Source organism: Centrocercus urophasianus, unplaced genomic scaffold, assembly GCF_019232065.1.
Source record: "Centrocercus urophasianus isolate 14NV4802_14NV808 unplaced genomic scaffold, USGS_Curo_1.0 seq_40, whole genome shotgun sequence".
Lineage (NCBI taxonomy): Eukaryota > Metazoa > Chordata > Aves > Galliformes > Phasianidae > Centrocercus > Centrocercus urophasianus.
Window position 1 is genome coordinate 1835155 of NW_024884978.1, and position 27993 is coordinate 1863147.

The 27993-nt window shown below is 42.3% G+C and overlaps 1 protein-coding gene across 1 annotated transcript; it reads right to left on the minus strand.

Annotated features, from left to right (window-relative positions):
• Positions 1-256: 256 nt before the first annotated feature.
• GNA13 (G protein subunit alpha 13) lies at positions 257-27918 on the minus strand. The gene is made up of 4 exons (XM_042833015.1): positions 27610-27918; positions 25747-25973; positions 9897-9947; positions 257-5216 (listed from the first exon to the last, which is right to left on the minus strand). Exons 1-4 carry the CDS (start codon positions 27890-27892, stop codon positions 4644-4646), a joined length of 1134 nt encoding a protein of 377 aa, XP_042688949.1. The 5' UTR covers positions 27893-27918; the 3' UTR covers positions 257-4643.
• Positions 27919-27993: the final 75 nt, after the last annotated feature.

Consider the following 27993-nt stretch of genomic DNA (forward strand, 5'->3'; position numbering starts at 1 on the left):
TATCAAGTAACCAAACCGATTGCCAAATGCAACTACAGCAATTTCACTTACTGGAGAAAAAGGGAGCAGTGTGAACACAAGAATCAGGACGAGCCATTGAAGCAGAGAGTTTGCTTGAGCCTTGAGACTTCCAAATCACATTTGACGTGCAGTGCAGGCTGTGGCAGAGGCACAGCAGTTGGCCTGATAACCAAAAGACAAACGACCTGACTGCCACGTAAGTATGAAGCTGAAAAATGATTTCATAACACCAATGTGAGGCTGTATATGTTTATTCATTGTCAGTAATTTTGTACACAAGGCAAATATTAATAGCTGAAAGGCAACGCTTTTGGAGAGTATGTACAGAGCGATGTACAAGCGAATGGAAGAGGTTTTAAACTATAAATTGATTTAACCATTTTATAAAAAGGAAGTGATGTTTTGTCTTCTAAGACCTCCCTTAGAAATAACTTATTGCCAATCTAAAGCAAGGAGAAAAAAAAATTTACAATAAAAAGTAGTCCCTGGAAAGTTTATAAAAAGTTAAACATATAAAATCGTAAGCCACAAACATTTATACAAAGCTAATACAAATCTTGGTTCTGTTAAAGATCTATGAGATTGTTACAAAATATATTTTTACATAAAGGCTTCACTTAAGGTAAGCTCTCACTGCTACTGAAAGCGCAGGAAAGCGGCTTTAAATAGTCTGCAATTCAACTTATTTTCAAGTACAATGCAAAGAAATTGCAAAATGGCACTGTATTGCAATGCTGTGTAATTAAAAAAACAACTACGTTAATGGTACCATCAAACAGACAAGACCTGTAAAGTTAATTTATCAGCATCTCAGTATGGCGTGAAAGTTCTGATCGCTTTGAAGCAGGAAACGTGACTGTTGGAAAAGGAACGGCCTGCAATTGACCTTGAAGAGAAATAAGCAGGGAAGTCTTCCGATGGCAACGGACCATTAAACATGCTTATGTCTGTGGTTGAGCAGTGAGCTGCTCCTAACCATCACGAGATCAGCTGGATAAGCTGTCCGAAACCGACCGTAAATACGATTATTAGCCAAGTGTCACAAAGCTTGAAACACCTCATCTGAGCAGTTTGCTACTACAGTTCTGATGGGCAGAATATAAAGCCACTTACTAGACAAATGAGTCCAATATACAGCCGTCAAGATGAATGAACCCACCTGATTCTTTTTTTTTTTTTTATATTATTATTTTCTTTTCAGATGAGTGGGTATCCCAAAAGAAAGCTTTACATTTCACAGAAGCTGATGGCTTACGCTCCCACATACAACGCACAAAGAAGAAAAAATTTTTAAAGCCTCGATGAACAGCCACAGTTTTAAGGTATCAATTGATGCAGTTGAACATACTGCAGCAGGGAACAGTCATTAAAACACTGATTTCACTTCCGAGTACAGTAAGCCTGTACAAGACAGTGGTATATCTCCTTATGGTCATTGAGCAGTCACCTTACCTTAGCAGGGCTTGCTAACTCTCTCACTAAGAGAGTTCTGGGAACCTTGCTTTGCCACCTGCTTTTCCACCTCTCCTGCAAATGCACCTTGACTGGAATGCAGGCTACCAGGCTGACCCTTCCTACCCAGCAGTGATTGCTTCAGGATAAGAACCAGTCTGTTCCACAACAGCAGACTTGTACCAAAATTAAATAATGCTGTACAGGAATTATATTCAGAAGAAAATCTAAAAAGCAATACAACAGTACATGATGTGCTCCTTTTCAGGTAGCTACTACGTTCAAAGATGGAAAAGCCCACTGTTGATTCAGTTTGTTTATCCAGTATGTTAACATAGGAACCATGTAAACAGTTACATCAAGGTTAGTTGCCTCCCTCCCTTTAAAGAAGTGGGAGTGGGAAATGCAAGTGATTTCACTTAGTAATTTCATTTAAATAATTCATTTTTGCCTGAGATTCATATAGTGCTCATCTCCCAGGGACTTCTACCTTGTCAGAAGTGCCCCAACACTTGGGTGCGCCTTGCTGCCTTATGGGCCCCCACATGCACAGAGAAAGTCTTCTGAAAGGACTGAGAACAGCGGCGCTTTGTTGTGTGTGTGTGCATTGGTTCATGGAGAAGCTTGCTGAATATTTTCCTACTTCAGCTCATGTCAGAAGTGCCTCGGTGAAACTGACTACATCCTCAGGCTGACATCAGTTTGGAGGATTTTTTGTAAATTGACACCAACGTCCCTTGACACAGAAAATTATCAACACTTTACATCATTATTTTTTTTAGACAAATTCCTGGTAATATTCTTCATCCAATATCCAGTCTTCAGTCTTCTCTGCAGCCACCCTGTCTGACATCCCACAGAACACTTACTACAGACCCTCTCCAAATTAATTATTTTAATCAGCACAGACACAAAGTCTCTTTTCAAAAGAAACTTGTTCAAACAACTGTCAGCAATGGAAAAAAGTCCCTTCCTCCTCCTGTCGGTTTGTTCCAATGGTTAATTGCCCTCCCTACAAGGGTGTGGATTTGTTCAAACTTCTGCTTGCAAACAATGGACTTTGTTATGCACTTAGAGGCCAAAAGGCAGAGGTTTGTCATCTGCTCACACAGCATTTATACCCTGACCAAACCAACCTGCCATCCTCCCAAGAGGAAAGTGGAGAACTTCTGGACTGACACTAGAGGCATGTTGGCCAACCCTTTAAATACCCCCAACCAGCCGTTTTTGAGGTGTCCAGTTCACCATCCTTGAGTTGCTTACACATGAACTGAAGACAAAAGTAACCGTATCCATGCCTACAACAGAGGCAAAGTCTAAATATCCCCATCTAACGATTGTATTAACCCTCTCGACAGCGTTGCACCGTGTTGATAACACACTGTGACTCCTTCCAACATCTTTTCAGAACTCCTTCCTCCAAAATAGTGCCTCATTGCAGCAAACAGACTAATCTATGACTATTCATTGGATGATATAAAAAACAGAGGTCTTTCAAAGCACTTAACTAAATAAAAATACACTATTCTCCATCTGTGAACAGGAGAATGAGGTACAGATGGTAACACAACTTACAATCACAGTAAGTAAGGTTTAAGTTCAGAAGACAGGCAACTTTCCTATGTTCCAGCAACATGATCCCACCTGCAGGGACGCTGCTCCAAGCAGTGAGAACATGACATCACACCTCTTGCCACATATGTGCTATGCTGATAAAAACTCATTTTAAGAAAACATTGGCCAGCATCACGATCCACAGGAATGCGCAGGTTCCACGGGGCACAGTGGCAAGGTGGGCAGAGTTGTGGATCTACAGCCTGGGGAAAGACTTGGAGCAGCTCTACTTTTTAAAAACCCATGTTGGCAAGCTCACTCTTACTTAGTAGCACGCTGCACGGTGTATGAGGATTTCTAGGCAAGAAGCATTTTGTTTTTCTTATTTTGTAATCACATGGCAACAGTACTACCTCCCCCTACCCTTTAAAAAAAAACTGCAATGGAACTTTTGGTAAAATATTATTAGTCACAAGCAGCACTCTAAAGTACGCTATGCAACGTGTTTGGCTCAAGTACACTTAGGATTGCTAGACCCAACTGGGAAGTCTCAGAAAGAACCTCATCAGCTGAAGCACATTCTGCTGTGACGCCCTTTTTTCAGAAAACACATTCATCTTCACGGTGTCAGCTACACAAGGCCTCTGCTGGGAACACACATTTGCATAAGGCCACTGAAAATACTGTAGGACAGAACACAAGGAGGCACTTAGGTCTGCGAGTACTTCTATCCATCCAAACCCTTACTGATCACGAGGAGGCACACTGCAGGAAGTCATAAACCAGCCGTGTATCGAAGCGCTTCAAGAAAAGGCAAGGTACCTGCACGTCACATCTGGTTTGTGAAGATAAGTTTAGCTTGCTCCCCTTCCCACATCAGAACTTCAAGAGGACCGTATCATCGTGCTCTGTGTTTGCCACGGCTCCAAGGCAGGACTTACAAAGCAAGAGAGTGAAAGCCTGCTCTGTGCCGTTCACTGCGCCCCGCTGCACTTGGGCCTGCGCCGCTACCTCCTGCCACGCGACTGAAGCCCCCAGTCCAAGGATTTTTAAAGCACATCCTGGTCAAAACCCGTGCAAAGGTTTATGCTTAACAGGAAGAACGTTACACCCAGGAATCCTAGCTTCAGATGCACAATTCCAGTGAGAGATTTAAGGGTTTTCTAGCCAACAATAGACCTGAGAAATTGTAAGTCAGCTACAGTATCGCAGTCTTCATTACGAAGTCAGATGTGAAAGGTTTGCCCCCCCTAAAATTACTGCCAAAGCTCAACAATTGCAACAATTTCAATGAAGTTTGGACTTGGAATTCTGAATATAGAATGATTTTCTAAGATGATATACGTGTTCTTAAAAGGTCAAATTTAATCACTTTACAGGTAACTTAGACATAGGTCTGCTATAAAATTACAACTTGAGTCAACTTGAAGCTACACTGGGAGAGATTAAGCCTGAAATTCTGCAGAAATTGGCAATAATGTTTTCAGCAGCAGCTTTTAGCCACATATCAAGAAGTCTGACAGGATCTGGATTTCTCTACTCCTGCTGTAAACTTCTAGTTAAAAAAAAAAAAACAACACACAAGAGTTACTCAAATAAAAATGTCTTTTTGCACATCACTGTAGCATAAGCTGCTTGAGGTTGTCATGAAGGATGGTATCCTTGACATCACGGAAAACTAGCCGGATGTTTTCTGTGTTAATAGCAGTGGTGAAGTGGTGGTAGAGGGGCTTCTGCTGCTGGTCCCGGCGTTTGGTACGAAAACAATCCACCAGGAATTTTTGGACATCCGTTAAGCAGTGGGGATCCCCTTCAAATTCTGGAAAATAGTCTTTGATGCTCACTTTTTGTACTTTTTCCTCAAGCAAGTCCGTCTTATTCAAGAAGAGAATGATGGAGACGTTGCTGAAAACCCGGTTATTGACTATTGTTTCAAAAATGTTCAGGGACTCCGTCAGGCGATTCGTCTGCCGATCCTCCATCAGCACTTGGTCGAATTCACTCGAGGAAACAAGGAAGAGTATTGATGTGACACTGTCGAAGCATTCGAACCAACGTTTCCGTTCTGACCTTTGGCCACCTACATCAACCATTTTGAAAGGAACATTCTTTATTTCAAAGTTGTACTCATGAATCCCTTTTGTGGGTCTTCTTGCCAGCAGTATATCTTGCTGTGAGGGAAGATAATCCTAAAAAATAAAGCAGTTTGATGATTAGGACAAGTCACAGGCACGATGATGGCAGCTGACTTGCAATTGAGAGAAAGCTTGCAGAGGAACAGCACGAGGCTTTGAACAAACATGCACACGTATGTATGTTTATATTCCAACACTGAAGCATTTTGCAAAGATCTGGAGTCAAATCAGGAAACACACCCGAGGTTAAATCAAAACATTTATTGCCCTGCAGAGAACTGAAGCTTTCCATTTGCCACACGACAAGCATTCACAAACAACCCTGAAAGGTGCACCATCAGCTCCTCATGCCAATTTCCCTTATTCTGAACTATTTTCCGTTTCATTCATCATCTTCCCACAAAGCTAGGAAACACATCTGACAGCTACACAGGAATGCAGCAGATGGGCTCTAAAATGGGTCTCTCAAACCAATATTCATGGTAGTATTCCATTCTACCTATGGGCAGTCAGCTTGCCCCATGTTCTCATGCATTCTGCACAGCTGCCTCTAGGGCAAAAAAAAAAAAAAAGAGCTGCTTCAGTTAATTCAGGCAATCAATTAATTATGCCAGAAAAGTCAAACCTAAGCAACCTGCCGTGTTTGTACCATGGATCTTTTGGATCCAGCTGAATCTGTCCAAAACAAACCCAAAAAGCACTTCTATTAATTAGCTGTGTCCCTCCTCTGAGCTCCCACAGCTTGGCTTTGTCCAAACATCCTGTGCAATTGCAATTAGCAGAACAGAAGGAGAAACAAGTAGTTGATGACAGCAGTGCTTTTGCAGTAGCGCAGCCTAGGGAAGCACCTGAGCCAGCTGTCCCTGTGGTTCTCCAGCCTGCCTTTCTTCCCAGAATTTCATAGGCAGCATTAAGTTTCTGCACTTCTTACATGATCGTTGCAGATGCTTATGGAAAGAGGAATTCTTATGAGTCAGCTTTCGATGGTACGAAATTCAAGATGCATCATATTGGGTATTTCTTCATTCTAAGAATTACGTTTAAGTCTTCTCCCGTTTAAAAACTGCACCTAAACCAGATGGCTGATGCTGATGTTTACAACTTTTTTGTTCACTTCTTACTGAAACTCTTCCATACATTTTTCCAGCATTTCTCCTAACTTCAGAAAGAATGATTTAGGTTTCAGAGCTGGAACTTCAGCCTCTTCTAAGTGATCTACGTCTTCCTTTGACACTGCCAGTTACCAAACTGAAAGCTTTTATAAGGATGTCTAAGATCATAGTCCAGAAAGCCTGATTCAGCTAATAAGTTGTGAGTTAGGAGCAGGAGAGAAAATATATGGCAATTCAAATACTGGCATTTCCAAGTTTAAGAGAGCTAGAAAAATCTGAACCACAGCAAAAACTGCAAGGGAAGTGTAACGCTCCAGACATTTGATTTGCTTTACTTTGTAAGCTTAAAAGTGAAACTAGCTAGATTGTTTTGTTTGAACTCCTTGCTCTCTTCATTCGAGCCGCCCAGGACTAAAGCACTGATTTTTATCATGGCTTGCAATCTCAAAGCAGTTCTCTGAAGCAAAAGATCCCCACCCTGCACGGCCAATACAAATCCCAAGCCTGTACTACTTCAGTCTGCAGGAGAGTTCAACAGCTCTAACAGTCCCATGTTCTCTTCTAACCGTGCACCAGATCTGCGCTCCAGCCCTTCTGATGAAAGAGAAGGGAATATAAAAAGTAATGGGATGTTTGTATTAGTCACATTTATCTTGGATTTTTTCTACCAAATGCTGTTAAGAGGAGGAGGACAACAGAAACACAGTGATATCAAATGGCAGTGGGTACACATGAAGATATTTTGAGTAATGTTGACTGTTAGCTTTTTAGCAAGAGAGCTCAACACATATTCCATCTTGCAAACAGCCACCTATAGGGTTTCTTATTTGGAATTCAGTCACAAGTTCTCAGAGCAAAACCAGGAAGTCTTAGAAAAGCTCAGGAGTGACTGATATTCTTAAAAGTGCATAAATGAATAAGATCAAATAATAGGAAAGGCCTTATATGCTTTGCATATTGCTTTCCACATTGAAACAAGAGGACAAAGCAAACTCCTCTGGAAGCCAGCCCTGACTGTTTATTCAGTAAAGCTTTCAAGCAAAGGGCTTCATCCTAGAACTCCTGACAAATTCCCTGCACACTGCAACCACAGATAAAACACTTTCAAGTGCTTTCAAGTTCCACATACGTGGAGAAGACCTACCACATGTTATCCCACATCGTTGGCTACTCCTATGCAGCAGTTGTGGGCACTGGAAGTCAAGTGCTTGCTACAGAGACATCATTTGCTTACCAGAGACTAAATACAACTCCAAAGTAACCTCCCAGTATTTTAATGCTCTTTTTGAAGGACAATTCAGTTCTCTTCTCTTCATAGAGATCTTTGGGATACCAGCAGCTTGCTACAGTAATAATTCTAAAGCAGCCCCCTCCTCACAATAGATCCCACTCCCTGCTGCACCACTGCACTTGTCCTGTATCCACTCTTCTTCACTTTGTCCACTCTTTCATGGGGACTGACTTCTTTGCTACCTTCCTTTTTTCCCCTTTTTCCTCCAGGCAGCTCTATTTGCCTGTAAGCACTGGCTCTTCCCAAGGACACACATCAGCAATGATTCCTAAAACCCAATTTAACTTTTTCCTACCTCCTGCTTTCTTCCTGAATTGTCATCTTCCTCAATTTCATACAGTCCACCTTTTTCAACAGCACAACTTTATGTTATCAGGTAGCTATTTTGCCTATCGCATCACTGTTTGCTTACTTACAATTGGAATTCAAGGTATGAATAAGAGCCAACCACACCATGGAAACCAACGTCTCTATGAGCTTTTCTGAATCCATACAGTCTGCACTGGCAGCAGAGGTAACAAGCAGTTGCAAGGAATGCAGCCGATCCCAGCCTCTCTTATTTTGCTGCGCTGATTAAATCTGAACAGCAAGTTCTTTTCCCTACATGCTGTTATCAGCAGCTCCCTTTTTGGCAGCAGGCAAAAGAGCTCCCTTTTGGCAAGGGGCACACAAGCCAGAGGTCTATCTGTTTATACACAATTCAGTTGCAGGCCAGCCTCACTGAATCAGATTATCAGATAAAAGCAGTAAAATACTTACATTAATACAGTTTGTTGAAACAATCATTAGATAAATCTTCCATACAGATAAGAACAAACCAGAAGAACCTATCAAATCTTTCACTCTTAGTAACACAGCTAAGAAGTTTTTTCCACCGAGATTAAATATTTTCTGTGACTGCAGATCTTGAAGAATCCTTTGTATCTCACAGTATTTGGTCTAACCTTAAGCAGGAAATGCTGTCATTGGGAGTTCAGCACTCCCACAGCAACAGCAGAAATACAACTGGAGTGTGCATGCATACAGGTCTATACAGACATACACACATTTTTTTGCTTTTGGGTTTGTTTTTTTTGTGCGAGTTTTGGTCTCACACAAATTTAACTGATTTAACTCAGTTTTCCTAAGTGTGCATCTATACATATTCTGGAGTCATTTTTGGATAACAGTTGATCTTAACGTGCTACTTTAACAACCTTTGCGTGGGCAGCCATTTGTAACTTGCTTCTTGCTCAATTTCCACAGAAGAGTTTTATTTCCCAAATCTCTTGGGAGTTTTTGTAGTGAGTTTTGGTCTCACGCTGTAATCAAAGGTTGGCAGAAGGTTTCTCATAAAGACCTTTGAAAGAGAAGCTGCAATAATTTGCATCCAAGTACACAAAAATAAGTGGAAAAAACCCCTTGAAATTCAAGTAGCATTGGATTTAGAGTGTGAGAAATCCACCACTTGCAACAAGTTCAGTAGTTCATTGAAGAGAATTAAAGCAGTTTTGTATTCTCTCATAACGCAAGGCCAATAAAAATTAAGAGAGCGAGTGCTGGACTTGCAGCAAGATACCTGGAAGCACACCCGTTCCACAAGGCATCACTGGTGCTCTACTTAGAGAAAAGAGCACAAAAAGGCTGGCTCCACTTTTTTTTTTTTTCTTTCCCAATCTGTTACAAAGTCAAATGAAATTAAGCACGATGTAACAGCATTCATCTGAAGCGGCTCAGATTCCTTCAGTATTTGTTACCCATCTGCTGGAAATGACCATGGAGCAACATGGAGCTGAAGCTAGCACTCTATTTTAAAAGCAATTTTCACATGCTGTTTCTGCAATACAAGGCTAACGAGCATAACTTCATCACTGAAACAGAAACCAGCATCGTATCAAAAATATTCTACAGAAATTTCAGCTTTTTCCCCAGAGAAAATACATTCTATTCTGTACCAAATTCGTCCACTTAAAAATAGATACTAAGTCAGTTACTTCTGTTTTATGTATTGATTTAACTCAGTTTTCCTAAGTGTGCATCTATACATATTCTGGAGTCATTTTTGGATAACAGTTGATCTTAATGTGCTACTTTAACAACCTTTGAGTGGGCAGCCATTTGTAACTTGTTTCCTGCTCAATTTCCACAGAAGAGTTTTATTTCCCAAATCTCTTGGCCCTCACTTTGCCCTGTGCTGCTGACACACCGATGATGAACTGCTGAGGTAATGAAGTAGGCAAAGGTAACTAAAGTTATTTTCATAGACACTAATGATATTTGACCAGCTTAAAATCCAGTGATCAAAGAATCCTTTGAGGAGAGGAAAGACGAGAGGAAAAACAAAAAGCTTACCTGTTCTCCAAGTTTATCCAAGTTGTCCAAGAAATATTTTACGGATTCCCCCTAGAAATGAAAGCAAACAATTCCTTAGCAAGTGGCTCACTCCATCTCCATGGCTTATACTCTCAAGTCCAGTTAATCTAAATCTAAACTGAATTGTTGTAAGCTTTCTTTCCTTACTATCCTTTTTCCCCCCTAAATCAGCAATCCTAAGAACACAATTGAAGTTTTATTTAGGCTAGTTAATACTTAAGCTTCAAAAGCACAGTCAGCCACGTTTAGGGGAAAATCCTTTCCAATTTTAGGATTGCTAGATAAATCCTACAGTGTTATCCACAGGAACAAGCAAGGAAACAACCACGCCTTCAGTATGAAAAGATGCATTCAATTCTCCCAGTCCTTTGAAGGTTCTGGGCACATGCATTCAGATGCAAGGGCTGAGCACTGGAGGCAGATGAATTTATAGCTGTACTGCCACAGGATCCACTCGCGTGCTGCCCCTGAGCACAACAAACAGTGAGCAGAGGGGGAGAAACAGAGGAAGCATTTTACTAGACAGGCTTTCCTGTCAAAGATCAAGTTGGAGAAGAACTCCTTAGTCAGGGATTAATACATTGAGTCTGTGCTGCAGTGACGTGCGATGCTGCATCTACTGTATGGGCAACCTTCCAATTCAAGCTATCACTATCACAGTAACAACACTTCTTAACCGCTCCACTAACACAAAATTGAAGATCCTTTCTGTAACTACAGTCAGCATCCCAGGACTCTGGGGGAGCCCTAGAACCTAGGAAGGAACCCCTCTCACAAGGACACTGATGGACCCAGAATTACTCAGTGTACCAATTGAGCTCACTGAAAAGGAAAGGACTTAGGACTCCCAGCATCACATCAAAAACATAACATGCTTCCCTCTGACAGCTCTTGATTACCAAGCTGTAACATAACTTACTTTATTATAAATACACAAAGAAAAGCATCTGTGTTCCCACTCTGATGATGGGAGAACAGGAATTCTGACTGCATTTTCTTGAAGAGAAAACCACAAAGCATCCAAGACTGGAACAGCTACATCCAAGCCAGACAAGTGAATCAGGACAGCAGTTACACAGCAGTAGTGATGACTTCTCACTTGAATTGGGCTTGATAAATTTTTCTAGGAATTACATCAAATCTCAGTGTGAACCTGTGTCCTCAAAGCAGCAGCACCACAGTAGGGTAAAGAAACAGAGCAATAAAGGGTTCCAGCAGATACATGTGCAAGGTTAGTAGATCCTACAAGTCACTTAATAGAAGTAGATGCTGCAGTTTTAATTGGGCAATTTGAACATCAACTTCTAATTAGGCAAGAATGAAACTTCAGTTGAAACATGCTTTGTGCTTGACACACCTGCAGAACAGAGTCCAGCACAGATCTACCACTCTACTGTTGTGGGGACAAAGTACGGCAGTGACACCATTCTAAAGCCTGCTGATGCACAGCACCAAGTGCCTGCAGTAACTGCAGGAAGTATTGTATTATATTTTTCAGCATTTCAGAGATCTGTTCTAAACACAGCCCTGCAAGGAACGTGTAGGTGGAAGAGCATTCTTATTTCGCAGGCAATAAAAACACAACTGCTGTACACAAACCTACCAGGAATACTTCAGCCTCAAGCTTCCCAAACAGGAGTAACAGGAACAGAACTCAGCCTTCCAAGAGCTAAACCCACCGCCTTTAGCTGAATGGTATGGCAAAAGAAAGTCAGACTCAATTTCTCGTTTAGGTTCTAGCAGGAGCTGAGAGCCTTCCTCCCCCACAGGGTTACTTAAAAAAAAACAAAACCAAAAAAAAAACTGGCTAGACATCAGATTCATTAAGAGGAGATATTTATTCTAGAATACCTGGGCCTCAGGAGCTGTAGGTATATGTGTGTGTGCATATATGTATTTTAATGCCAGCTCTTTTATATACTACTTATGGCAGCGCTTGTTCCCTGAAGCATTAACTCCACAGTTCAGGAATGCATGAGTTACTGCCTCTCCTTCAAATCCTGTGGCTTACTGCAGACCCGGCAGCTCACGCACACAAGCAAACCACAGCCTTCAGAGGTCATCAAACAGCACCAGAGGCAGCTTCCCAAGGAGGGGATTTCCAGAGAGCACAAATGCAAAACGCATCGTCCTGCAGCGGTGGTAATGCTCTACAGTCACATGCCCAGGAACAGCAAAGCAACGCAGGGAAAGTTGCTTAGGTTTTTAGGCTGCCATGCAACAAAAGTCAGTGGCAGATAAATATCAAGGTGGCCGAACTGAAATTCAAGTAATTAATCTATAGAAGTAATCAGATGTAAGAACAGTGAAAGTTAAAAAGCAGAGATGTACGGAGCTTCCCTCCTCATTGCCTTTGGATCAGTCACCAGGCTCCTTCCTCATGAAAATCTTTTCAGACAACCAATAAGGCACCATTCTGAGCAACTGCCAATGGGACTCACTCCTGCAGTGTCTTTAAGCCATTCACTCATTGGCTTTTATTTATTTGGATGTCACCGAGGATTTCCAATGTCTCCAAATACAACCCGTTTCTTCCTTCATATTCCAGACACCCCTCTAGATCATACAGCTACAAGCCAGAAAACTAACTCATACAAAGCCACTCCGACCTTGACTTTCTCCTATTAGCAGGAAAAGCACCACTAATTTCAGATACCTCTGAACAGCAAACTATCATGATTACCAGATTGTTATCAGAGTGCAGTACTGCAGAACTGAGGAGTTTTAACACATTTAAAATAAGCTTCAAAAAGCAGCATCGCAAAGCACCCAAGCAAGACTGATGCCTTGGGAAGGTGCCAGTCTCTATTTTTTACAATAATGGAGAGCAATCCATAGAAAGGAGAAAACAAAACAAACCGATGGAAAGACTTCATCCCAGTATGATCTGTCTGCAATCTTGTCTCACAAAAGGTCCAAAGATGCCTTTCACATCAGGCTATTTCCTGCTACCAGACACAGAACTAGATCTCGCACCGTAAACTGATGGCAGTGGCTATATTTAAACAGTTGGACTCAACAAACATCCGTCACGTTCTAAAGTTTTCTCTCAGACAAACTGTAAACTACCTGCTTACCTGAGATGACTAGAAAAAAGAAGCTGGGTTTCCCCGTGCTGCCCTGGCTGGCCATGCCCCACATGGCTGCTGCAGCCGCTCATCTGCGCTAACACTGCCAGCTGTGAAACAGGCCACCAATGACCAACCAACAGCAGCTTGGGAAACTGCAGGATTTCTCTGTTAAAAAAGGCAACTTTTCCATTACATTGCTGTTGTCTTTCAGCCCTCATTCTGTGAGCATGTATCACGGAAAGTCCAGCTGAAGATCTAGTTAAAGCACGGTGATGCAGCGAGCTCACGTCAGTTGCCTCATGCTCCAACAGAGATCCCTGAACAAGTCACAGAGCCAGGAATAACACATCTCTGATGCTATTTTAATGGTTAAGGAGATGTCACAATGCTCTCATCAGAGAGACTGGAGTGGAGGGGGAAAAAGAAAAAAAGTAAGAGTACACCACACATACTGGGTTTGATACCAATTACATAAAAATGAGGTTACAATCAATTGCTGTCAGGTAACATCAGCACGTTCACAAGTGAGCTTGTTACACAGAACAGCGTGGTTCTGCTTGTACTCTGTGAAGGTCCCAGGTGTTGGTTTTTATGTTTGTTTGTTTTTAAATGCAAGTACAACTTTCAAAGCGATTTCTGCAGCTCAGCAGTTCTGCACAGCAAACTTGTGAAGTGTGTGAAAGGCCCCCAATGACCCCACCTGGTGCTGCTCAGTTCCTTCTGCTCAGCCTGCAGCACGGCCCTGAAGGCACCAACACGAGCACTGAAGTCAAACACAGGCCTCAGCACATTTCTTGCACTCACATTGACAAGCAGCAGCCACTGCAGTCAGCGCAGCAAAAATGAATGGCCTACATCAGCTTTAAAGATCCTCCAGCGTTAGATGACTGTGCTCTTACACCTTTCATACAGAACTAAAACAACAGCTTCAAATTTGAGATTCGAATATATCTCTTTCACTGCTTGTAGAAGATGCCCTTTTGACTTCAAGCAAGGCGTATGCGTTTCAGCTGCAGCCCTTCAGCCTCCTCCTGATTCAGAAAAGCATGTAAACCACAGGAAGTTGACTGTTAAATAACTTTACTCATAATTGTCAAATATTCCATTTTCAGAAAGGTTTGATTCAGAACAGCTTGTGTGCCTCCTGGAGCCTTGTGATCCCTATGCAGAAGTCAAGCCAAGTCATTTTATTGTGAACTCAGGAGTAATTCACAAAGCACAACTAAATCATACTCTTATCGAGGTATCCGATGTTAGAACAACAGCTTCCCTCACAAAACTGCAATCCTGCTTATGTCAGTACGATGAAGGACCTCAAGCTCTGTGCAATGCACTCCTTCTGCAGCAGTGATTTACCTATAGGACACCAGTGCATTTTATCTGCTGTTCTAATTCAGAAGACCAGAAGATTAAGAATCTTTCATAACAAAACATGGTACAGAGACAGATTACTGTCTAATACATTACCAGTGAGTACCTACAACAAAGCAGCCACAAATATTTTGTGGGAAAGAAAACTACATGAAATGCACAGCAGATGAACACATCTTTTAAACTCAGGAAGTGACATCAACTTACTTGGTTTCCATGAAAACAGTATCAGCCATCACATACGATTTACTGATACCTTAAGATAGCTAAATGAATTGTAGCTGCTTTAGGGGAACACAGATGCTATAATTCTTCTTAAAGCTATAAATTAAAAAAGGCCTGAGAATCTGAAAGAGTAAATCAGGTATTTAATGAGAACAGGAGATACAGCTTGGTAACTAGAGCAGGATGACAGCAAACACCAATCATTCTCTCTTCCTGACCCAACTTGAATTTCTGGGAAAAGAGAAACCAACATTTCCCCCATCTATTAAAAACAAACAAACAGAAACCCAAACAACCAAAAAAACACACTTTTTTAAAGCTTAGTTTAGAAGAAGAACAGGTAACTACAATGTTTTTGGGTTGCTATGTGTTTGCCTAAGTTGACATAGACAGCAAGCTGCCTAAAGCAGGGAAATGCAGCCTGAAGAAGGAAAGATGTAGGAGGAACCAGTGTGTTAAATAAGATTCTGCATCTTACCACACCCATACAATCAAGTACTTACAGCTTCTGCTATTACAGGCTTAGTACAGATAAAATCATATCTGAAGATTTTTACAAATAATCCAACCAAAAGAACCCCTAACCTTTACTTTCTCGATCTCCCTCTGCCCCAGCCGACCCAAAGGAATTCTGACTACAGCTCAGTGCTGCTGCTGCTGACCCACCACAAGTCTTCTGAAATTTCAGTGGTAAGCACAGGAGCAATCCTCAGAGGGGTCTGAGTCAAGCCAATGACATTTCCTAGTGAGACGAGCAGGTGGGAGCAGCACAGCTCACCCTTCACCCCAACCCCCGAGCCTCAAAACACTGTAATAAAGAGTTAGATGATCAAGATGACATTTATGCCATTAACACACCTACCCCTAATTAAGGTACCCATCTCCAATCTCTAATTATTCTGATAGAACAGTGAAAGCTGAGCCAAGCCCTACATCCAGACATTAAGTCTGCTCCATTTCTTTCACTAGCCTCAGAGTGAGGAACACTCCTGGGCCCTTCTCACCTTTGATGTTTCTACAGATTCGTGTCTCTCATTGTTCACTCCTCTTGGGCCTTTTAAACCGGGGTTCCTCTTCCAAACACATCTCGGTTAAGAGAAAAGGATGGAAATTCTGGACATTTATATGTGTAACTTGATTATTCTGATCAGAAAAAAAACCTCAGACACCCACCTTACTTCACAGTGACTTCAGTTACTTGCTTGGTATCTGCTATGCCTGGGGAAAATTATTTATTTCCCTATTACCATTCATCTGCTCTAACTATAATAACTTTATGTATTGCCTTCTGTTTAAAGAGAAACTTTATTGGCAGTGTCTCGGGAGTTTACAACAAGAATATCCAATAATTCCTTTTTAATAAAGCACTTTGAGAAAAGTTCAGTGTAAGCAACTGTCCATTCACTTACTGAACCGAAAGCCTCGACTAACACAGAAAACAGCTCCACAGCAGAAATACATTTCCTTTAACTACAGACAATGTTATGATAAAACCAGCACGAACTGACACCAGAGCAAACCACCCCATTTATGCCCACAGAAGCATTATCACACCTTTGTGGCACAAACAGATCCAACATCTGATCCATTTATATTCATTTGTTCCTAAGAAGCGATGGCAAACTGCTTTAAAGCAGTGTTAAAAGAACAGTCTCGGGAGGGCTGAAGCACAGACCTTATGTTATGATCAGACCTTTAAGGATCTATCTTCTTTCTCTCCAGTACAACCATTTGAATAGTCAGCTTAAGTCTGTTCTGCCTGTTTTCAAGATAAAATTTAAGTACACTGGAATTAGTGACAGGTTTTTGCAAAAGTGCAGAGCCTCAGATACAGAGCACATCTGCTTTCACAGGGGTACAAAACAATGCTTTCCTCCACCAATGCACGTCACATATGCGTCACAGCTCGTCCTACCTCTGCTCAGCACCATCCTATTTCCTCTTTTCAGCACTTCCTGCGTGCAGCTCACATTGTATTTGACTTTTCTTCAGAGCAAGGAGAAACGCATCACGCAGCGCACAGGTGAGACCTCATTGGGGCACAGAACTGAGGATCTGGCCTCAAACAAGAAAGGTTTAGGTCCTGATTCATAAAAAGTAATCTGTAAAACCTTTTGGTAGTAGAGCAGAATTTGGAACAGCTGGGTGCAATTTGGTGGAGGGCGCTCAATAGCACAAAGCTAAAAATGAATCAAGAAAGGGAGGAGTCCCACTGAGTTCATTGCATGCCTGACGTTTTTATCTCATACAACAGCACTAACGGCAAAAGGTGAAGGAGTTTAAGAAGGGTTTTTAACCCAATTATATCCCTTTAATCTATTATTCCCTATTTACCAAGTAATCCAATTAAACCATAATTCTCAAACTGGTTAAGAAATGGAGGTAGACAGAGCACGTCAACCTGAGCACACGCACTGCAGTCAGTGGCAGCACCTGGGGGTGCTGGAAACCCTGCTGGAAACCCAGGGATGCCTGCATGGCTGCTGTGTCCCACAGGAAGGAGCAGAACGCCAGGCCATGAGCACTCAGCCTAGAACACAGTATTCCAAACAAGAAAACATCTGTTTTCTTCTTGCACTGAACGTGGTTTTGAATCATCCTTCAAAGCCCTTCATTGACTTAAACCTCCGATTTCATTTGTTAGCTAGGTATCCCTCCCATCTCCTGATGAAGTGATTTAATTGCCAGCTTCCTCATTAAATTTGCTTAAAGATATGAAAATACACTACAGCTTTTAGGCTAGAACTGAGATGGCTTTCCATTAAAGCCTACAAAACTACAGTTTCTTCCATGCACGTCGCTCAGTTATGACATTTCCAAGTAATCCTGAAAGCCTACTTGGAAAGCAAGATGTGCCATATTCCATTAGCAGCTGAGAACTTTAAGAAATGGAACAATTTTGAGCTGTATGAAGTGATATTCTGTTTGTACAACTCAAGAGTAAAACCCAAGAGCCTGCTGAAAAGCTTTCCCACAGCTAAAAGCCCAAGCAAAACACAGCATTTATGCTGGCATGCCACGCATCCCTAGGACTGCTCTCAATGATGCAGAGATCTCTCCTGCAGCCTCCTGCAGAGATCAGAGCCAAGTTAGCAAACACCACAAACAGAATTTAGGACACAAAAACTGCAAAAGCAATACATCGAACAAATAACACTCAGGTTTGCCAGAACCTGAAGTCAATCCATGACTGCATTTAGGATATACTGTTCAGAAGATCAAGTACAAAAGACCATTCGAAGACCATTTTCACTTGCTCCCTCAGCATTTACAACCAACACTTGTCTTCCAGAACGTTTCCTTTAGGAAAGGCACTCAATATTCTGCAAATATTTTTCAAAGTTTCATTGATGAAATGATCTTTCAAGTCAAAACATACAGGGACCTAGCAAGAAGCCATATGAAAACAGACACTGATGGAGATGAAACAGCCACCTCCCAACGCCTATTTACACTCTGGGAAGCATCTATGTAAACTTTAGATGTTTTGCACACAAAATAGACTGGAACAAGACTGTAAACATTTGTTCCTCTTCCAGTGCGCTGACCCACTGGCTCCATGACTTCATGTGTCTGCAACTCAAACTGCACTTAATCTAACACTGAAGCAGCAGTGAGTCTACAAATCCAATATCCATCATTCAGAGCTTTGCTTGCTTCCAAGTTCTAGAAGACTGGCAAAGGCTCCAAAAAAATGAGAAGTATTTGGCATGTGGGAACACATCAGCACTAAAACTGGTCATGTTGAACTTTAAGATGCTTGAAAATTCCATTATTGCACATTCAGTAAACCAAATCATAACATCTTAAAAGCAGAACCCTAAACTAGATACTGATGCATGCACTGAAGTATCCCTAGGATTCAGTTTTATAACACACATTTGGTTTCTATTTCAGCCTCGTGAGAAATCCAGGCGACCAAATGCTTTTCAGTCCTTCCTCTGCCTCCATTAGCAGAATCCATTTCAATTAAGTTCTGATACTTTTGTTTGCAAACAGCACTAAACCAAGCATTAGAACTAAGCATTAGTACCGTACTAGTGTATCAGAGCTTGTAACAAGATATTTGATGAGATTTAGTGATAAATTTACTACCTTTTTGAAAGACCTACAAGTACCATTAGATGAATGTTAATTTAAGATGCAGTAAAAGTTGTGTCTAAAGCACTCAAGACAGTAGAATCTCGGAAACTTCCTAAATAGAAGCAATATCCAAACATTTCATATCACTTGTAGAATTCGACACTAGAAGATAACCTTCTAAAAGAACTACATAACTGTTGTACACGCTTCTGCAGAGATGCTCTGGATTACAGAAGTATCTGCATGCTGTATTCCCTTTCCTGCAACATCCCTGTCCTCTTTATTCAGTCACCATGGGGTGAGCAAACAGCACAGCACAGCCGGTGAGAAGTGCTTCCAGCTGCCTGCTGAGCCCCCAGTCCAGCAGGTTGCTTAAAGCCATTTCTCTGGCATCATCGAACAAAGAAGGAAGATACAGAAACTCACCTCTAACAAAAAAAGGATGCGGGATCTTTTCAGTTCCCTGGTTAAACGAAACAAAAGGTGCATATACTACAGTAGCCAGTATAGTTACTCTATGTAACTATGTGTGTTTTCTTATGTATTAAGGTCAGCTGCACTTTTGTTTTCTCACATTTTCTTAAGCAACTTCCTCAGCTACCACAAGTTAAAGTTTCCTACCGTTTTGCTGCTTCTGCATAAGAGTTACAGCATGAGCAGGGCACATTTAAGCAGCACTCATCACAAATTGAAACTCATACCAATAAAGACAGCCTACGCACACATCCAAATACAACCAGAGTATGTGAATATGTGCTCAGCAACAGCAGACTGGAACCAGGCTGAAATTGAGGGAATAGCAGCATGAGACAGTGCTGCCCCTGGCACTACACCTTAATCCTAAAAGATCCCACGTTCTCATATGAAAAAGCTCACTCTATTCTTTGCCTCAAGCGTAAAAATTAATTTAATGTATATAAATGGAACATCACTGCTGCTTCCACACGTTATGCCAGCACAGAGATTCGCAGACTGCTATGAATACTGGGATTCTGCAGCATAGATTTGCCTTATACAAAGTAACTTCCAAATGGACAAAGTCGGAGCCACTGCCACATTGAAATTGTGTGAAGTAACAGTGCTACAGGTACTGACACGCAGGTTAGTAACTGGGAAGGAAATTGGCTCCTAGCCTGTGTTTGTACCAAGGTCTCATATTAAACTGTAGGCAGCAGAAGCACCAAAAACACATCTAACACTTTTGCACAGATTTCAAAGAATCTGCAGAGAAAAAGGTTCACCCACTTAAATCTCTTCGCCTGAACTCTTGGTTGAAAGTCAACTCAGCACACTGCCATCTGATGTAGGCACTGACATAACACATCCACATCAAGACAGCCTCCACTGAAACGATCCCAATCCAGTCACATCTGTACACAGAAATAATGTACAAGATACATACACACTGATTTGGAGTGGTTGTGAAAAGGAGCCACTCATACAGCCGCTGGCTGCACCAAATACATCAGCAGTACACAGTACACAGCAACCACATTCACCACTCAACTCTGCCAGTGGAGACAAAGCCCATACCAAAATTACTTTCAAACTTGAAAAAACCAAACTATTGTGAATAACAAAAAATCTACTTCCTAGGTGTTCAGAACAATACATGACACAGATGTCCATCCTTGTATCTGTAAAACCAGGCCAGCTTATGCTACAAAGCCAGCAGGCAATACATGGCCACTGCTCTTCAGATATTCCGAACCTTCCTGCTGAACTGCTGGCAGGCAGACAGGGTAGAATGGCAGAAGAATCCAGAAGCAGCCTTTCGAGGCACAGGAAATCAAAGAGATTGAAACAGAAATCCTAATCTGAATTTGGAAAAGGATGAAAGTTGGCATTTTGTGTAAAATTAGTATTAAAGAGTTCATTCAAAGGTAATTCAGCTCGGTCACAATATTATGATCAATCCCCATTACCCAAAGCACCCGTAGACATGTTGGGAGGGTTTTCAGCCAAAAAAATAAGCCTCCTTAATGTTTGGCTCTAGTGTTAATCTCTGTACAAAACCTTATTAATATAGATCCACCTAATCTTGTCACTGGAACAGGAAAAACAGCAGAACAACAGAGACTCCCAGTCTTCTCCGAGGATTTGAATGATTCACTTTATAGAAATGAGTTTTGAGGAAATTTGTGTTAGCAACAAGCTTTGATAAATCCTTTTAATACAAAGTAAGGACAGAAGATGGCAAGTAGCTCTAACCTTTCCAATGGTTTTAAGGAGTCGTGCTCACTGTACACATGCCATCTTGTCATGTGCTGTTTAGCAGACCTATGGATCAGGGAAAAAGGGGAAAAACAATTCATATTTCAACACTGTTGTTATTTTTTATCTACAAAAATTCAAGCAACATGCAGTGTAATCACCATGTTTTATTCAAACACACTAACTGAACTAAGTCAATGCATGTTTATAGAAACACTGTGTGACTGGATCACAAGAAGATTCTCACATAGAAGCACAGAATTGCTCAGGTTGGAAAAGACCTTAAAGATCTTTGAGCCAACCACAACCTAACCATGCTACCAATTCTGACAACCCTCCATGAGTCCATACAACTTTCTGACAGTCTGTGCACTGAAGCTTGCCCTCCAGTTCAGGGAGGATGCAGGGGATGAATAGTGAGAGGAGTACTGGCACATTCCAGAGGGTACAAGCTGTTGAAAGCCTTCTGAAATTCAGTGTCACAAGTGTAGAAGACACTTCTGATAAGGCGTGGGCAAGATGCTCTGTCTTTTTCCAGGTTCAGGGTTGCTGAAGCACTGAGTTCTGAACTGCCCCTAAGACACGACTTCCTCTTTCTTGCATGTGGATGCATCTGCTTTGTCACGCAGCCCAGTCTACCCTCAAAGCATTGGCCTCCTCAGGATCACTACTCTATACGTGTATTTCAAAGATATGTTGCCTTTGGACCTGAAAGAACATAAATTTTGCTAGTACTTTGCAAAGGCCATCTGAGGACTGATTCTCTCCCTAAGAGCTAATTTAATGTTCTCTTGCATACAATAGCCCCATCAATATTCAGAGGCAGAAGCTAGAAAAGCTCCAAAAGAAGATGAAATACAATCTTTCAGAAAGCTGTACAACACTCTCCAGAAGCGCCACTCTGCATGACAAAAAAATACTACAGAGAAGCTGCAGCAAAAAGAACTTCACTCTGAACACACCTTTTCCTGTCTTCTATAATCTGATCGAGCACTTGCAGGCATGTCACAAAAGTAAACAGGACCCAGAGGTAAACACATACCCATCGTCTTTATGTGCCAGCCGTGTCTGCCGCTCTGGGTGAACGCTGACAGAATGAAATGTCATCACTGCCTCCTCACACTGAAGGGTCACGGCATTAAAAAAACATCTGTGTAAAGTGCAAGAAGGGCAAGAAGCACACACCTGAAGATCAACAAACACCGGTAACAAACGTTGAAACCCACCCAAAAGGTATCTTTACCAAGAAGAAACCTTTAGCACGTTCAAAGCTCGTCACGCAGATGAGGAACCCAGCTCTCATCCCACTTTTCCACTCTCAGAGAGAAGCAGACTGTTTCAGAAGCAGCACTTGCACAGAAGTGCTCTCCTCAGTTACTGGATGCACAGCACCAGGACGAGATGCTTTCTCAGCTGCCAGTGCCTGAAAGCAAAACTCAATGAGAGCAGCAAACCTTTACAACTACGGAACGAAGGATCCCACGGGTATAAACATAAAAGCAAGGAAGTCTCTACTTAAGCACTCAGACATCCCTCACAATCTGTTAAAAATACCTCTGCTTCCCTCCTCCTCCAAGTAAAGCAATACAAACTTCACTCCAGCGCTCAAGCAGCAGCTTTCCAACCGAATGGAAAACCAGCCTGCTTTTGTATTTAAACAAACCACTGGTCTGTGAGTCACACAATTAAGAGAAGGTAGATTTATCCAAGTCACTTCAGGAGATTACATTTACTGGAAATCAACTTGTAATGGGAAACCCAAAGTGTGAATGAGATGACAAAGCACTGGGGGGAACAGACTAACTCCATAGCTAATCCATGCTTGCTGTCAGACACAAGGCCAAAAGAGGAAAGCTCCATAGACAAAGCTTGTGGATGACCAAAACCCCAAGAGCAAATTACAGGGACTATGCTATGGAGCCAAAGTAACCTGTAGCTAACCGTGTTAGAACCTAAGTGGTTTTGGTCTGTAATAAAATTTGAGGGATTATAATATTAACCATCAGAGAACTACTGAAGTAGCACATACTGCACAGTAAGCTGTCATTAGTTCTTTTCAGTTTTAAAGCATTACACAAGGATGAACTAATGAATTTTCTTAAGTACTGCTGTGTTACTGGCCAGAAGGCCCCTATTTTTATACAGAGGGAACTAAAAGATATTAACTATCCTCATGACCACTTAAATTAACAAAATGAGGAAGGACACCAGTGAACTAGGCTTGGAAATGCTGATTTCTAACTCTATTAAAATACAACCGCATTCCCCCCACACTGCTATAAAAAGACGACGCTGTTTCTTTAGGCTCCCAGCATCATTTGGTGTTACAAATGAAAGATGGAGAAAAACAAAACAAATAGCTCAATGACCTCTCACAATACACAGCCATCTTCAAATTTTAACTACACACGTGCGTAAGCCTTTCATCTTAATCTCTCTTGTTCTACACTTATCTGCTCAGGCTATAAATGGCATCCAGAACCACACTCCTGCATCCTTCCCCTCAATTTCCATGCAAATGTTTGTTTCGCTCCTTATCCATCATTGCTCTGTTCTTCATTTGCTCACTTCTGCCTTTGCCTTACTCCCACCATAAGCATCCTTGTGCTTTTCCCTGCATCCTTGTCTGTGACATTATAATACCAGCCATGTTTTTCAGTGCAGTCCCAAACTCAGCACAGCCTCAAACTCACTCATCACTCTGAAGTTAGAGCACACACAAATAACACTCCTTTCTAATTCCTCTAGTGCTGATTTCTCATTACATCTCATTTTTTGCTACACGCAGGTGAACTGCACACAGAACAGTATTTTTTCTTTTATCCCCCACGCTGCAACACGATTTTCAGTTTTTAAGTCTTATTTGAAGAGTCAGTACTCAATACAACTGAGCCACCTGCATGTGCCTTCCAGCTCCCCTGCCCTCCCTCATGTACACCCCCAGCTCCCACCTTAGCTATCTGTCTTCATTCCACACCACAGCACACGTCTGGACTCCCTGAGCACACTCCTACAAAGCCTGCCAGTGGCTATGTCAGAAGTACACACTGCTTTCAGGAGTTCTTTGTCACTCTGTTGACCATGTCTACCTGTCATAACTTAATGCTGAAATGTACCAGGGTAAAATTGAGACTTGACATTTGGGTATGCTGCTTGCAATCCATGCAATGACATCATTCAGCTTCTTTTTTTCCATGTTTATATCATGTGATAAAGAAATCCTTTCAAAATCTCAGCACAACTTAGGGAATAAAGCAGTGTAAGTATAAATAAAGCAGTTACCTGATCTGCAAAACCTATCACTAGGGCAGCACTCAACTGTGAATAGCACATTAAGAAATACTTTATATTCTGCCTAAAGCCCAAATGGTAACATGTGTTTTTTGCAGAGCCCATTACACAGCTTTAGGAACCTCCAAAACAAAACTTTCTTTTCCCCCCTCCCTTCACAGATTCAGTAGAAAACGTTTTCAGCTCCTACTCAAAGTGAAACTCTGCACATGGTTCAGTTATGGAAAGAACCTACTTGTCAGAAACCCAAGGTGGCAGAAGTACAAGAAGGAAAAGGGAGCTACTTAGCCTCAAGTTATTAAGCGTATCTAATAAAAGATGAAACGCTTTTACTCAATGGATTTTAAAACAGATCACTCCAGCATAGCAATTACGACAACAAGGAGTCACATTTGCAGCAGAGCAATTATGAGGAGAAGTCACATTTGCAGCAGATAAAAATCTTGAATGCAGTTGTGCAATTACCCCTTTGTGATGATTTCCAATGCAAAATGTAAGATGCAACAGGCCTCATTAAAAACATACTGAAATAGCACAGACAGGTCGGGCAGGCGATAAGCAAGTCGGGCACCTCTCTGAGACATTCCAGGATCTGGGCAATACATATTTATAAAGAATATTTATACAACCTATTTAAGCCAGCCTGTGATTATACAATCGTTCATAACAGCTCAACAGGAGACATCATCAGCCATTGTTCAGATTCACATTAAGACAAAGGTTATTTTTAAGACATAAAAGCACAAAGCCAGTTAGCTTTAAGAGACCAACAAGAACAGATTTAATCTATTTTAAGGTTGTCAAACCCCACCCTCACCCCTAAACAAGCCTATGCCACTGGCATTTACTACACAAGCCTACAAAACAATAAACAGCAAACTAAGTCTTCATTTCCTCTTGCATTATCAGCATGGAAACGGAACGAAGGGGCTTTAGCTGTCACAGTTAATGTTTCAGCTCGAGAATCGAGGCAATCCTTTTTCCTTTCCAATCCCACTACTGAACTATATATTCCAGCCCTAGCTGAGGACTTCCATCTAACAAAAACCTCATTACATGAGAATTAACATAGACATCCGAAATTAAACAGGAAGTATACAGAGGGAATGTTTGCTAGATTGCTCAAATTGGAATCGAGAAGGGAGTGGTTTTTAAATTCTTCTCATTAACCCATGCATATCTTTTCTTAAAGACCATTGCAAGCCGTCCCTCCAAACGATGGTTGGTTTTTTTTTTAAAGTAGGAAAACGTAAAAATAATCATTTGTTACAAACACTATGCAGTTCCAAGCTTTGTTGCTGAACATAAAAGGTAACTGATACGTCGGCTTTCTCATATGTTAAAGGAGGACAATTATATCGGGTGCTCCATGTAAATCTTCATTTTGAAAGAAAAAAGGAGGAAAAAAATGGAGCTAAATGCATGAGTTTAAAGTAACACAACAACAGACTACCATCCAAAACGCTGAGCATCCATAAGGAGGTCACTTAGCAGAAAGCATTTCACCAAAAAGTGCCACAGGAACCAGGCAGCCCGCACACCCCAGACTCACAACACTGAAAAACAAAGCTTACCAACTGGAATTCTCTGCGCCTGTCGTACGCATGCTGGATCCCACTGTCTGCCCACAGAGCTCTTATGGCAGGGAGGTACTGTAAAAAAACTGCTGTCTCCACCATTCCTTGCACCACCGTGACCGAGCGGGTATCGAAAGCCATCATGGTATCTCCGTTACTCTGGTTAACAGGATCTCCCCAGGGAATATGAAGTTTCTCTCTGGCATCCACAAGGACTCTCACACCTTTAACAACATGAAAGAGCGCTGCAATTAGAATTTGTCTGCACCTATTATCTTTCTAGCCTGTAACTCTGCAGAGTCCAACAATACGCTTACTCTGCACAATCAAAGCTCAGTAAGACTCTGAAGCCAGGAGAAAATCAGAAGGGTTCAGAAATATTGAATTAAAATGGTAGTAACAAAACTCAGAGAAGAGCCGCTATCAGGAAAACACAGCCTTGAGAAGCAGGGTAATATCTGAAATACAACACTTCCAAAAGTGCCATCTTTAAACCACTAAATCCCCAATCTACGGTATTATGTAAATATATTTCACATATATTTATATTTTCCACTGATCTCCTGAATCATTTTACAGCTGTTATATTTACTTGGCAGGAACACAAACAAATGAAGTATATTTAAAAGTTTAGTTCAGAATATGTTAAACCACTTGATGACTTAATTTTAAGGCTCCCCAGTGTCCACAGGGAGCACATCTTACTACTTTGTTACAGTGTTGTATTGAATTGTAGGGGGTTGACAGTTCTTTAACATCTTCACGATGCGCAGACTAAACACAGTAAAAACACAGAGCTTTCTGAACTGTGTGGTTTTACTGCTTAAGAGCAGCTGGAATTGCATTTACATGAAGACTTTCCCACACTTACTATAATTAAAAAAAAAGTAAATAACCTCTAGGAGAAACTGAGCGTCTTGGAACTGTCTCACATAGATCTTAAAGGAAAAAAAAAAAAGAAATAAAATTGTGTTGATACCAATCACATAAACAAAGGGAAATAAATTCTAGTATTATGTTTGCTGGTGGCAAAGAAATAAAATCTGGTAAGAAACGAGCAACTGTAAAGGCACAGAGAAAGATGATGTGTACTAATGGAGGGATAATGACCCCCCCGTGGCAGCGGGGTGAAACCTTTTGAGATCCTTTTCAACCCTGGCCATTCTATGATTCATCAGTACCAAAGTATCCTTCCAAAATCCATTCTCCTTCTGTCACTGCTGTATCTGTCAAAACCATGTTGCTGCAGCAGACCCGCACTTGCTCCATGTATACTTTTACAGTACGAATCACCCGGCTTTATTAACAGACTATCACCTCATCATTTCTGCTCGTGATTTCTACTTCCTCACTACGTTTTTCAGCCTTCATTTGAAGTACTGTTATAAAACAGCTCCTTAAGAACAGCTGGAATCCCTGAGCCCCATTTAGAAAGGCTAACGTCTGCCCACAATTCAGCCTCAAGAAACACACTGAAGACGGTATCAAAGCGTTACAGAACCAAAACTCGGAACGGGACGGGTGAGAAGGCAGGGCCGACAACGCGCGGCCGGCTGACAGCGGTGAGGCGAGGCGCCCAGCCCGGCTGCGGCCGCTCGGAGCGCGCAGCTCTGCCCGCCGCTGTCAGCCAGCCGCCGCCGCTCCTCGCACGGAAGCAGAACGCGCGCCGAGCTTCCTGCCCGGCACGGGGCACGGCCCGGATTCAGGTGCGGCTCTTCCCCACCCAGCACCCCGCGTCCCGACCCCGCCGGCAGGAGGAAGGCCGCCGATGAGGACCCCGAGCGGGACGGAGGCTGAGGACCCCCGCCCGGCCCCCGGCCCCGGGCCCCGCCGCCCTCAGGCCGCCCCCGGCCGACGCACCCTTGATAACGTTGCTGTAGATGGTGGCCCGGAACTCCTCGCGGGCCGCCCGGTCCCAGTCCTGCCCGTGGATGATCCGCATCTGCTTGAGGAAGGTGGACTTGCCGCTCTCGCCCGCTCCCAGCAGCAGGATCTTGACGAGGCGCTTCACGTAGGTTTTCTCCCGGTTGAGGCACTTATCGATCTCCTTAGACTTGCGCTGCTGTTCGGCCTCGCCGCTGGTCAGCAGGCAGCCGGGGAAGCAGCCCGACAGCACGGAGCGCGACGGCAGGAAGTCCGCCATCTTAGCGAGCACTGCCAGCGAGGGGAGCGGCCGCCCGGCCCGGCCCGCACCAGCCCGCTCTCTGCCCGCGCATGCGCATCCACCGCCCCACCCTCGGCGTA